The sequence below is a fragment of the Ranitomeya variabilis genome, chromosome 4 (assembly GCF_051348905.1).
Source record: "Ranitomeya variabilis isolate aRanVar5 chromosome 4, aRanVar5.hap1, whole genome shotgun sequence".
In the NCBI taxonomy this organism is placed as follows: domain Eukaryota; kingdom Metazoa; phylum Chordata; class Amphibia; order Anura; family Dendrobatidae; genus Ranitomeya; species Ranitomeya variabilis.
The window spans coordinates 270,020,563-270,033,915 of record NC_135235.1 but is presented as its reverse complement, the minus strand read 5'-3'; the positions used below and the strand labels follow the sequence as shown (position 1 = coordinate 270,033,915).

Genomic DNA, 13,353 nt, shown 5'->3' with positions numbered 1-13,353 from the left:
GTATGTCAGAGTCCTGGGGTCTTGACTTCTTTGCTGTTCTTTTTTTATGATACGCTCCCTAATTGATATATGTGCAATTATATATCTTACAACCATCTCCTCATTACTATATTTATATATTGGATATAAAGCTGCTACATTTCACTTTACATATTAAATACCGTACCTTACTGAGAACACAACAGTATTTTTTGATTTCCCCTTTCCACATACATGTTGTTCTAATACGTTTTTTGTGAACTTTCCACTGGCTATGTTTCTTACTCCCCACAATTTTAATAGAGGGATTTTTGGTTCTTACCGTAAAATCTCTTTCTTGGAGCCTTCATTGGGGGACACAGGTAACCATGGGTGTATGCTGCTGTCGCTAGGAGGCTGACACTATGCAAATAAAGAAGAAATAACTCCTCCCCGGCAGTATGCACCCTCCGACAGGCACCAGGCAACTTAGTTAGTGCAAAAGCAGTAGTAGGAACAAGTAAAATTGAAAACTCAACCTATGCACCAACCCACAACAACGGCATGTTGGCCAACACGGTACAACCTAAAGGGAGGGTGCTGTGTCCCCCAATGAAGGCTCCAAGAAAGAGATTTTATGGTAAGAACCAAAAATCCCTCTTTCTTTCTCGCTTCATTGGGGGACACAGGTAACCATGGGACGTCCAAAAGCAGTCCCTAGGGAGGGATATTCTGCAGAGAGAGAGAGAAGTTAGGTCGGCCAGTGAGAGACCGCCTGCAGTACCTTCCTAACCAGGCTCGCGTCCGCGGAAGCCTGAGTATGCACCTTTTAAAATTTTACAAAGGTGTGAATGGATGACCACGTTGTGGTCTTGCAAACCTGCGAGGCCAAAGCTTGGTGGCGAACTGCCCAGGAAGCTCCCACAGCCCGGGTATAGTGAGCCTTCACCCCCGACGGAGGCTGTTTGTTTTGGTCACGGTATGCCTCCAGAACCGCCGAACGGATCCAACGAGCAATTGTGGACTTGGAGGCGGGGAGCCCCTTTTGACGCCCTTCCGAGACGATAAACAGAGGATCAGCCTGACGAAAAGAAGCAGTTCTGGAAAGATAAATCCGGATAGCCCTGACCACATCCAGCTTGTGAAGAGATTTCTCCAAGGGATGAACTGGGGAAGGGCACAAGGAAGGGAGGACGATGTCCTCATTGATGTGAAATGCCGAAACTACCTTTGGTAGGAAGGACGGAACCGGACGAAGAACCACCTTGTTCTGGTGCAGGATTAGAAAGGGAGAGCGACAGGACAATGCTGCCAGCTCAGAGACTCTCCTAATCGAGGTGATGGCGACCAAGAAGGCCACCTTCCATGATAGAAGTGAGAAGGAGATGTCCCGAATCGGTTCAAAAGGCGCACCCTGAAGAGCGTCTAACACGAGGTTGAGGTCCCAAGGCTCGATAGGAGGATGATAAGGGGGAACTATATGAGCGACCCCTTGGATAAAGGTCCTCACCTGCAGAAGAGAGGCCAGGTCTCTGAAAAAGGATGGACAGAGCGGAAATCTGACCCTTCAAGGTGCTCAGAGACAGTCCCGAATCAAGACCCGCTTGAAGGAAACCGAGAAGTGATGGAAGGGAAAAGTTCATAGGAAACAGGCTGTTGTCCTCACACCATCGGAAAAAGGCCCTCCAACATCGATGGTAGATACGCGAGGAAGCCGGTTTTCTCGCTTTTATCATCGTCTGTATGACGCTATGAGAAAAACCCGCGTCCTTCAGGACTGCGGCCTAAACGGCCATACCATTAAATTCAGAGACCGAGAATTCGGGTGGAAGAGGGGCCCCTGCGAAAGAAGATCCGAACGATCCGGTAGTCTCCATGGAACGTCCGACAGCATGTTCACTAGTTCAGCATACCAGGCCCTGCGAGGCCAATCTGGAGCTACCAAGAGTATAGGGACCCCTTCTCTCTTGATCTTTTTTTACGACCCTTGGGATCAAGGGGAGAGGTGGGAACAGATAAGGCATCTGGAACTGGGCCCACGAGATCACGAGAGCATCGCAACCGACGGCCATCGGATCCCGAGATATGGAAACGTACTGGGGAACCTTGTGGTTGGCCCGGAAGGCCATTAAGTCGACGTCTGGAACGCCCCACCTCTGACAAATCTGGCTGAAGATTGAGGGGAGAAGAGACCCCTCGCCCGCCATGAGCCCTTGGCGCCTGAGGAAGTTGGCTTCCCAATTGTCCACCCCTGGGATGTGGACGGCTGATATAGAGGGAACGTGGCTCTCCACCCAACGCAGAATTTTTGCGACTTCCGTCATGACTGCAACTCCCTCCCTGATGGTTTATGTAAGCCATGGCTGTGGCGTTGTCCGACTGAATGCGGACCGCCTTTCCCGAGAGGAGGGACTGCCAGTGGATGAGGGCTAGGATTTCCAAGAGGTTGATAGGAAGCCGTGTCTCTTGAGCAGTCCAGCGGCCCTGGACCGTGAGGTGGAGAAAGACCGCTCCCCACCCCTGGAGGCTGGCGTCAGTGGTGATGAACTGCCAGCGGAGGGGAAGAAATGACCTCCCGCACAGAATGGAGGTGGATAGCGTCCACCAAGTGAGAGACTGCTTCACCCTATGAGAGAGGCGAAGCGGGCGGTCCAGGGAAAGAGGGTTCCTGTCCCAGGCAGCCAGAAGGGCCAGCTGGAGAGGGCGAGAGTGGAACTGAGCATAGGGGACCGCTTCCATGGAAGCGACCATTTTCCCCAGAACCCTCATGGCGAGGCGGAGAGGCAGAGGGTTCGGGCCCTTTAGTGCTCTGATACCCCGACGAAGAGAAAGGAACTTCTCCTTGGGGAGGAAGACCTGAGCCTGAAAGGTGTTGAATTCCAAGCCAAGGAACTCCAGACGTTGGGTTGGAATCAAGGAGGACTTCTGGAAGTTGATTATCCAGCCGAGGCGGATAAGCGTGTCCAAAGCAAGCTGGAGGCTCTGGCTGCAATCCTGACGAGACGAACCCTTGATCAGGAGATCGTCGAGGTAGGGGATTACGAGAATCCCCTTCGAACGCAGAATGGCCATGACCTTCGTAAAGACCCTGGGAGCAGACGCCAGACCGAAAGGGAGAGCCGTGAACTGGTAATGATGTTCTTGGATTGCGAAATGGAGGAACCTCTGATGCTGTACGCAAATCGGGATGTGTAGGTACGCATCCCGAATGTCCACGGAACACAGAAATTCTTTCGGTTCCATGGACGCGATCACCGAGTGCAGCGATTCCATTTTGAAGTGCCGAATTCGAAGATGGCAGTTTAATTGCTTGAGATCCAAGATTGGACGGAGAGAACCGTCCTTTCTTGGAACCACGAACAGGTTTGAGTAAAAACCCGAAAACCGCTCGGGATAAGGGACCGGAACTATAACTCCTGAGGCGAGGAGGGAATCGACGGCCTGGAGAAGCCCTGGAAGATGGGAGGACTGTTTGGGAGGACGAGAAAGAAAGAAATGTCTTCCTGGGGGCGGAGAAAATTCTATCTTGTAGCCTGAGGTGACGATCTCCCTGACCCAGGCGTCGTCGACTACCGATAGCCAAACCTCTGAGAACAGAAGAAGCCGGCCTCCCACCCTGGAAGGATTTCCAGGTGGGGGCGACCCGTCATTTATTAGAAAATCTGTGGCCTCGAGGTCCAGAGGGATTTGAGGAGCGGCTCTTAGTTCTCCAGTGCGGGGGGGGCCTGAAGGAAGGTTTCCTCCGTTCTCCTTGGGCGGAAGACTGGTCCTGACGAGCGGAATTTCCTGAGGAGGTAAAGGACTGAAAGGGGCGAAAGGACTGGGGGCCCTTCTTGTTGAAGGGACGTCTAGGCTTGGACTGAGGTAAGGAGGTACTCTTACCACCAATAGCATCCGAGATCATTTGATCCAGCTGTGTGCCGAAGAGTCTGGAGCCCTGGAAGGGCAGGCCAGTGAGGGATTTTTTAGAAGCGGGATCTGCGTTCCACGCTTTAAGCCAAAGAACTCGGCGAATGGCCACAATGTTACTGTTAGCCCTTGCTGAGCAAGCAGCCGCATCCAGGGAGGTATTCATGAGGTATTTACCCGCAAGAGAAATCTGGTCCGCCAAATCAGACAGTTCCCTCAGCAGGAGCTGGGGCTAAAATGCCTCTGTGTAGGGTCTTGGCCCAGGCTGACACAGCTTTCGCTACCCATGAAGAGGCGAAACTAGGACAGAAGCCTCAAACGCCGATTTGGATAATGCCTCGATTTGTCTGTCCGTGGGATCCTTAAGAGATGCCACGTCCGGAATAGACAAAACTGTCTGTGAGGATAATCTAGACACAGGCGGGTCTACCTTAGGAGACTCGGACCATTTGCTAACAAGGTCTGAGTGAAAAGGGTATAAAACGTCCAGCCGTTTCCTTCCAGGGAAACGTTTACCAGGGTTTTCCCAGTGTCTAGACGTAGTGTTGTCAAACACCTTGTGATTGGGAAAAACTCTGGAGGGACGTTTAATCCATTTAAATGAAACGGAGACATCCTGAGAGGTTGTCTCTTCCTCCTTAAGCTAAAGCGTCTGAATAATAGCCGAAATAAGGCTATCAACCATATCCTGTGTCCTGGAAGTCTGATCTGCATCCGAGTCAGATTCCGACTCAGAGGTTACATCAGACCTGACGTCCGCCTGCGAGGAGGGGAAACGGGCAGATAGGGGTATCCCGGTGTGATTCAGAGAACTGGAAGAAGATCTAGACAGGGTCCTCTTTCTGCATCTTTTTTCAAGTCTTCAAGTTCCAAAAAATCACTGCACTCGTATGGTTTTCAAATGCATAATTCCAAAAGTTTATTAAATTTATATCAGAGGAAAAAAGGTACTTGGCGAATTGACGTTTCGGCTAACCCGTAGCCTTGTTCACAAAATCGCTGTAACAAGTAGAAAATAAAACAATGTCACTCACAAATAGGTATATACATATTTACAATTGTACATAAAAGAAAGAAATCCATATCACAGTAATTCAATAGCCGATAGTTTGACATAGTCTGTAAAGATTAACGACTAGGGATCATATATTTCCAGGAGCAAAATGTAACATGAATTACTAGATACTTGAGGGAGTTGAGGAAAGGAGTTCATGTTGAATCTGGAGCACACAATTATGGAGGAAGAACATACCCTATTAGAACTGTATTGTGCACAAAGAAAGGACCCTTTACGTTTGGTGAGTCAAATAGAACGATGAAGAAGCATAACCTGAAAAGAACAATATAGCATAAGGAGGCAGTAGTGACATTAGGCCCACATCAGAAGGGGGCCTGCACCCCATACATATAAATATACAGTATAGTATCGACAATAATTGCATCTTTGTGGCCAGGTTATTATTGTCTCCACCCCAAATGGAGTAGTACGTCATAGCGATACTGACCTAGCAAGAGTGCTAGCGAAAATAAGCCAATGCACAAAAACCGTATCAGCGGCTGGACCAAGACTTGTGGCTGCAATATATAGATATAAGAACAATGAGGCTCAATAGTGTGGACTGGTTGAAATGAGGGGTATACGGAACCATAGGAATACCTGTCCTGAGGGTGCAGTCAATACTGGATGTCAGCCTGTATCCGTTCTGTATGTTTTGCAGTGCCCCAGACGTAATTAGAGGGTATAGCGCTATGACGAAGAAAGAAATCAGATCAGATTCCGACTCAGAGGTTACATCAGACCTGACGTCCGCCTGCGAGGAGGGGAAACGGGCAGATAGGGGTATCCCGGTGTGATTCAGAGAACTGGAAGAAGATCTAGACAGGGTCCTCTTTCTGCATCTTTTTTCAAGTCTGCCTCTGTGAAGGTCTTGGTCAAGTGCGAGCGAATCGCCGTGTGGGGCGTTCGTGGCACTGGTGGCATTAGACAGAAGCGGGATATGTTCAAGTGCCTGGACCAGGGACTGAGACACTTTAGTCAAGTCAGACACTGATTGAGACATTGCAACAGCCCACTACTCCGGGGGAGGGGGGATGCACTCATCTCGAGACCTAGGAGCTTCCTGAGGGACGGACATGATGGGAGGAACGGAGGACGGGTAGAAAGGAGATGGCTGACCTGAAGCCCACTTTTTGCTACAGCGAGCGCAGGCGTAGTGGATGACCATAGAGGTATAGCCGGGTGCGGGGTTGGACATAGGTAGAGGTAGAACCACTTGCAGCAGGTGCAGAGACGATACTGCAGGGAGGAGTACAGCCAGAGAAAGAAGCAGCGCAAGCCTACCAAAACCCAGCGACAGCAGCAGTTGCGGGAGTCTGTGTCCCCCAGGGATCCTCAAGCCCCACGCGACGCGATGGAGACCAGGCAGGAGGAGGAAGTCGGCTTCTCTCAGCGCGGGAAGAAACGCGCCGGAAGTGGGCGTGGCCAGGCGCATAAGGGAGGGAGAGAGAGAGAGAGCCTCCCAAGAGAAAAAACGCCCCCCGTTGGCGCTGGACCCCGGGGAAGGTGTGCCCGCGGGGACACAGGGCAGGGCAAAGGCGCTGGGGGCGTGGCAAGCCGGGCGCGAAAAGGCCGCAGAAGAAACAAGAACGGCGCACGCGCCCGACAAATGGGCAGTGCCAGAAATGAAAAGCCGAAAGGCGCGCGCCGGTAAAAAACTGGCGCGATGATTCAAATAAAAAGGGCGCCCGTTGCCTAGGATCCCCTGCTGTCCCTAATAAAGGAACGCTAGAGCCGCGGCAATTACTGCAAGGAGGAACACTGCAGGAGAAATAAGCTAAGTGCTCCGAGCAGAGAGCGCACCGCTTACATCTCTAGGGCGGTGAGGGGGGGGGGGGGGGGGGGGGGCTGAAGATCTGCTACCTGGTAGTCGAGGATTGCATCAGGAGCCCTTGGGTAGTAGGAAGGGTCCTGGAAGTGAGAATCCTCCTTCCCGAGCCGTAAAATGGGCGCAGAAGACGGTGTCAACCCCTTAGAAAGGGGGAAGGTCACCAAAGGTGACCACCATCTTCCTCTCAGCCCTCTCCGAGGAGAGGGATGAGGGGGGACAGGGCAAGGACTGGCCACCAAGATAGTCACCCTGATACACCCGTAAGGGTGACAGGGGACAAAGTCCTGTCCAGCGGGTCCGAGAGGGTGCGATGTGGGTGATACCACACTGCTCTCTCGGTCACTTAATGTGGGGAAAACAGGGTGAGAGATCTGCACCCTGTTACCCTGAAGAGAGTATCTGAAAAAGAAAGGGGAAATGATTAATACACACAACAAACCCCTGTAAAAGAAATGCGGATCTGGGGTTAGATCCAGGTCCGCCTCCTACAGACACTAAGCAAAAACTCCCTGCCGGGGAGGAGCTACTTCTTCTTTATTTGCATAGTGTCAGCCTCCTAGTGACAGCAGCATACACCCATGGTTACCTGTGTCCCCCAATGAAGCGAGAAAGAAATATATTTTTTAAAATTTTATGCATCAATAAAATCTATATATTTACTATATATGTATGTCTCCATTGTGGTTATTCTCTTTTTGTTGCAGCCTATGATGAGCTCTGTGTGAATTTCTACTCCGATTGAGTGATTTGTATTATTTTTGTGAGTTGCATTTCTATGGTTTCTAAGCTGTTGAGCCAAATCCTGCATCATTTAACTGACAACTGGAGTTTGAAAACAGTAAAGAAGGGTTGTCTGGCGCCGGTCACGTTCGCATCCAGAGGCGAGTGGCACTGATGATGACTCGGACCCATATGCATACACCTGTCCGGATGTGTGCACACTCCATAGATATGATGCACATTTACGATACCTGCCTGTCTTGGCAATAGGTGCAGACGGAACACCATCAGCGCCGTTCACGTCTCAATGTGGAAGTCGACATCCCCTTTAACCGTGGAGGTGAAATGAATAGTTAATAGGTACAAAAATATTCTAACGTGGCCAGTTCACTTTGCTATAGGGGAGAATGCCTTGCATAAAACCTGATCCAGTGGGGTGAACATTATATGGAGGGCGGAATAAAATGCCTTGTATGTGCTGTATTATTTTTCTTGAAGGCGTCGTCCTTTTTTGGTGGAAATTTAAAAACCTGTCTTAGGCTACTTTCACACATCAGTTTTTCGCCATCAGGCAGGATCCGGCTAATTGTTGAAAAAACGGATCTATTGCAAATAGTAGAAAACCTGATGCAACGGATCCGTTTTTTCTTTTTTATTTAAATTAACCCGGGGATGGACAGAGAGAGAGAGATCACAATATGAAAGTCACTGCAAGGGTCAGCTCCACCCTATACACATCAGTTTTCCCTGCTCCTAAAAACGGGTTAAGGTACCTTCACACTAAACGACTTTGCAACGATAACGATAGCGATCCATGACGTTGCAGCGTCCTGGATAGCGATATCGTTGTGTTTGACACGCAGCAGCGATCAGGATCCTGCTGTGATATCACTGGTCGTTGCTGAAAGTCCAGAACTTTATTTGGTCGTCAGATCGGCGTGTATCGTCGTTGACAGCAAAAGCAACGATGCCAGCGATGTTTTACAATGGTAACCAGCGTAAATATCGGGTTACTAAGCGCACTGTGTAAAGCACAGCACAGCGGTGACGTCAGCGCTGTGCTCTGCTTTTACTTTACGGCCGGCCAGAGCTCACAGTCAGTGCGGGAAGCAGACGGCCAGGGACCTGACGGACATCAGAAGGTGAGTATGTACTGGTTTTTTTTTACATTTACACTGGTAACCAGGGTAAACATCGGGTTACTAAGCGTGGCCCTGCGCTTAGTAACCCGATGTTTACCCTGGTTACCCGGGGACTTCGGCATCGTTGGTCGCTGGAGAGCTGTCTGTGTGACAGCTCTCCAGCGACCACACAGCGACGCTGCAGCGATCGTCATCGTTGTCGATATCGCTACAGCGTCGCTTAACGTGACGGTACCTTTATTGACTTTTAAAACATGTGGTCCCGTTTTATGGCACTCATGTAAAATAACAGGATCAGATAGCACTCGCCCTCTCCGATCCAGGGTTGGCCCTCCGCTGCTGCTCCTGTCTCTGTGTTTTAGCTGTAGCGGTAAAGTCACATCAAAAGCACAAGGCACTGCTGCAGCCAATCACTGAGCTCCGCAGCTTGTGCAGTCTACATAGGCAGTGCAGTTAAGGTCAATGATTGGCTGCAGCAGTGATGTCAGCTGTCAATGTTACCACTGCAGCCAAATCACAAAACAGAAGTGGAGAGTCGGCACTGGACCAGGGGAGGGTGAGTACCGTATGATTTTGTGCCATCGTTTGAGACTTTCCGTCTGACGGTTTCTCTTCTGGACTCTGGGGCAGGAAGGATCTTCACAGTTACATCACTTGGAGGCAGTCTCCGTGCATTCACATCACGAGAAACCAATGGGAACATCACGTGGAATAGCGGGAATGGGGTAAGATAGGTAGTCTACTTAAAAAATGGCTCATTTTGCAGTTTTTACATCACATACCACATGAGCGGAAATAGACACCAACCCCTTTAAACAGAAGAAGTGCTGCAAATCACAAGTCTCAAGGATGAGTGCAAGTTCACTGCCGATCACTCCAAGACGTCAGTAGGTCATCCACCCACGCCAGATGCGTTCCGTCCACCCACGTCAGATGCGTTCCGTCCACCCATGCCAGATGTGTTCCGGCCACCCACGCCAGATGCGTTTTGGCCATCTTTTCTAGACGCATCTCACCCAGGCACATGTGTGTAGCAGCGGTACGATACCTGCACACTAAATAGATGTAATACAGCCATTTACCTCCTCCAGGTTCCTCCTGATGCCGTCCAGCTTTAGGGACTCCTGTAGATCCTGAGACTCATGTACGTTGTGACGCCACTGCTGTTTGGCTGCTTTCAGCACAGTCTGTCGACGGCACATGGATCGGGTCTGAAGGCGTAAAAAATCCTTGGCCCTCTGAATTGAAGCTCCTTGTGATGATATGTAAGAACGCATGCTGGAAAAAAACCATAGAAAAGGGAGAATGATTAAGTCAAATAAAAACATTTTGCTAAAGGGAATGCGTCATTTTTTTAACTATACTTTTATTAATCAGGAACAAATCTGTAGAAGATAAATAATGTGTTGTTTTGTTTTACCTTTAAAGGGAACCGGTCACCTGATTCATATGGCCCATACCGCAGCAGCATGAATCAGATCCTGGCAAGTATATTATTTTTTAAAATGCCCAGAGAAAATACACTTTAAAGATCCAGCCGGGGACCATAACCCGGACACCTGTGTATGGTGTTAGCCTGAATTTACATTGCACGATTATCATTCCTATGAACGCTCTTTTCCTGCTAATCGTGGAAGGTAAACCAGGCTGACGGCTAGTTAGGTGAAATGGTCTTTTAATTGGTGTAAAAAAGAAAAAAAACCAGAGATATTTCTCTGCTACCTGCTATTCTCATGGACAATGTCTGGAGGCCACAGCTCCATCAATCAATCTATGGATTGGAAATAGCTTGCTAAGCCCATGTAATGGAAATTAGATTTCTCTGTTTATTCTTTCCAAGTCTGTACAGTAAAGCTGGTAAGGTCTATACAGAAAAGCCTGGAGGGTACCTGTTATCACTGCTCCAATTTAAAGGGGCATTTTGGAGCTTCGTTCTCAAGATCAATGTGATCAGCAGGGTATCACTAATTCTATGGATTGGAGATAACTTACTAAGACTGTAATAGAAATGAGACTTCTCTGCTCATTCTTTCCAAGTCTATACAGAAAAGCCAGTGTATCTGTCTGTTGTCACTGATCCAATGGTTCCAACAATGTAATACAAATAAGATGACAACACTTTCTCTTTAAGACTGATTCAAAAGTAAGGGCAGATCTCTTACTGAGGTATGTCTGATAAAGTTATAAAGGGAGTATTCTCTATTGGTGTCCTTTGTGTTCTTAGACCGTGTACTACCATCTCTGGCCCGGCACAAGGTATAGTATAACAAAGTGACGCTGTTTTAAGGGGTTCAATCTCAGGGACCCCCCGTGTAACCGAAGAACCTCCGTTCAGCACCCCAAAAATGAGGAGAGGCTGAGCATGTGTGTGGCTCTCTCCATTATAGTCTGTGGGAGTTATGAAATGCCCAGAGGCTTCTGTAATCCCCTTTAAACCCTATGTAGTACCAGGATCATTTTCAAACCTGAATTGTAAAAAAATAAAATAAAATAATCCTATTTTATCCCAATACTGATATATTTTCTAATACTAGACACCTTGTTTTAACATAAAGTGTTGTGTACTCACCCTCCTCTCCCCAATCAGTGAGCTCAGTGGCTCTGCCCGAGTTGATGGCTAGAGTCACTCGTGGATTGGCTGCAGCGCTGTAGACATGATGACAGTGCTGCAGATAATCACTGACACTGGGAGACTCAGCACTGGACCCAGGGATAGAGAGCAAAGAAAAGTTTATGTTGAATCAAATCCCTTTAAGGCCCCCATACGCATCAGGTAATAGTCATCAGAACCCGCTGATTTTAGAGGGACACAGAATCCTTTTGTTCTGTGGGCAGATGAGCCATAGATGATTTTGGCAGCGGCTTAAGACCCTCAATCATATTATTCTGACGTGTATGGAGGCTTCTCGACTTTTCCCAGACACATGATGTCAGGGAAGAGAAGGATCCGGCATGTCCAATGAGAGATAAGTAGGTACTAGAGGAGACGTTCAGCCGACAGCTATCTACTGTGTATGGGGGACTTTACTGTGGACAGTTATCTAATGTGTATGGCCATCTTCAGCCTATGATTTCTTATTATTGAGAATGCGAATAGCTCCATATGTGGAGCCCAACTCACTCATCAATGCTGGAGTCCAGTGCTGGGATGTGTACAGGAGTCACGGACGCCTTCGGACGCGCTGTCTGATACTGCGAGAGAAAAGAGAGCAAAAAAGCAATGTCATTATTCCGGTCCTGTGCAAGGCGTAGAAAGGTACAGTCCATAGGACCGGATGTAGCAGCTGCAAGCATGGCACCTGCGGCAAGCTACGGCGCACCTGCGGCAAGCTACAGAGCACCTGCAAAAAGCTACAGCGCACCTGCAGCGAGCCACAGCGCACCTGCAACGAGCCACAGCGCACCTGCAACGAGCCACAGCGCACCTGCAACGAGCTACAGCGCACCTGCAAAAAGCTACAGCGCACCTGCGGCAAGCCACAGTGCACCTGCAAAAAGCTACAGTGCACCTGCGACGAGCTACAGCGCACCTGCGGAAAGCTACAGCGCACCTGCGGAAAGCTACAGCACACCTGCGGCAAGCTACAGCGCACCTGCGGCAAGCTACAGCGCACTTGCACTATTTACATAGCACGCCGCTCATCCAAACCTAATGGGAACAGGTGCACGGCACCAATGGCTACGATCACCCTGTGCCGTTATTGGCCATCATGTTGGCAGCTGCTGTATCTGTTGAGGCCCAAACATTCATGCGATGAAATATGTATGTGTATGTATATATGTGTGTGTTTGTGTGTGTGCAGTGAACCATGTATAGGTTTATTGTGTGACTAGTAATAATGTAACATCTGTCCTGAAGGCTGCAGTTCTCACCCAGGTGTTAATATGTATTTTCCTGAGACAGCAGACTTCTGTCTCCAATCTCACCAGAGGGTCGTGCTGGGAACCAAGAAGAAAGGGAACATTTGACACCTCCTAGCTCTTTGGAAGAGAGAGGTCAATTGCAGCCTGATACTGTCTACCTGCGGGAACTTTTACACAGGGAGTCTCGGAGCAAATGGTGTGTTCATTGGGGGAGCGGCCGGGGGCCAATCAAAAACAAGCAGTTATGGTGTTGGCCTGAAGGGCTGGTCTGGAAGTCTGAACGCCAGAGTAAATTTATAAATTAGGCCTGTATACATAGAATCGTGTTCACATGTGAGGGCAGACTGGGAAGCTGATGTGTTCCACCAACTCCATATTCACCCCCCTCAGGGAGAAGAAGCAGACTTTAAGTTAGCTATTTCTGTAAGTTTTCTCCTGTTTATTTTGTACTGTTTTGCATAGTTGTATGTCTTTTTATTACCATATTTTTATACCTTTTTCTTACTGTAAGCACTGATCCTTTTTGTATTAAAGCATAAAACTTTAATAAGTTGAACGTTCTAAAGAATCCATAGCCTTAAACTGTGTGAGCCTTATGAGTGGTAGACAGTATTAGGCCGGAGTCACACTACAGCGAGATACGGTCGAGTCTCGCAGGTTAAAAACAAGCTCTGGTACCGGCACTCCAGAGCGGAGCATGCAGCTCCATGTATTGCTATGCGGTGCAAGCTCCGCTCTGGAGTGCCAGTGCCAGAGCTTGGTTTCAACCTGCGAGACTCGGCCATATCTCGCTGTGTGTGATCCCGGCCTTCTTAATAGTCTGGGACTCATCGCCCGTGTATTTGGTGAGTGGTGGCAGAGTGTATGAGCGG

General features: G+C 49.0%; 1 protein-coding gene across 8 annotated transcripts in view; it reads right to left on the bottom strand.

Annotated features, from left to right (window-relative positions):
* CEP164 (centrosomal protein 164) overlaps window positions 1-13,353 on the bottom strand; it is an 84,697-nt gene that overhangs the window by 13,094 nt on the left and 58,250 nt on the right. For all 8 annotated transcript variants that reach the window (XM_077249878.1, XM_077249881.1, XM_077249880.1 and 5 more), the window contains 2 exons: window positions 11,739-11,809; window positions 9,700-9,895 (listed from right to left, as the gene is read on the bottom strand). In XM_077249878.1, the coding sequence (XP_077105993.1) occupies window positions 9,700-9,895; window positions 11,739-11,809 (267 nt within the window). The remainder of the gene's footprint in view (window positions 1-9,699; window positions 9,896-11,738; window positions 11,810-13,353) is intronic.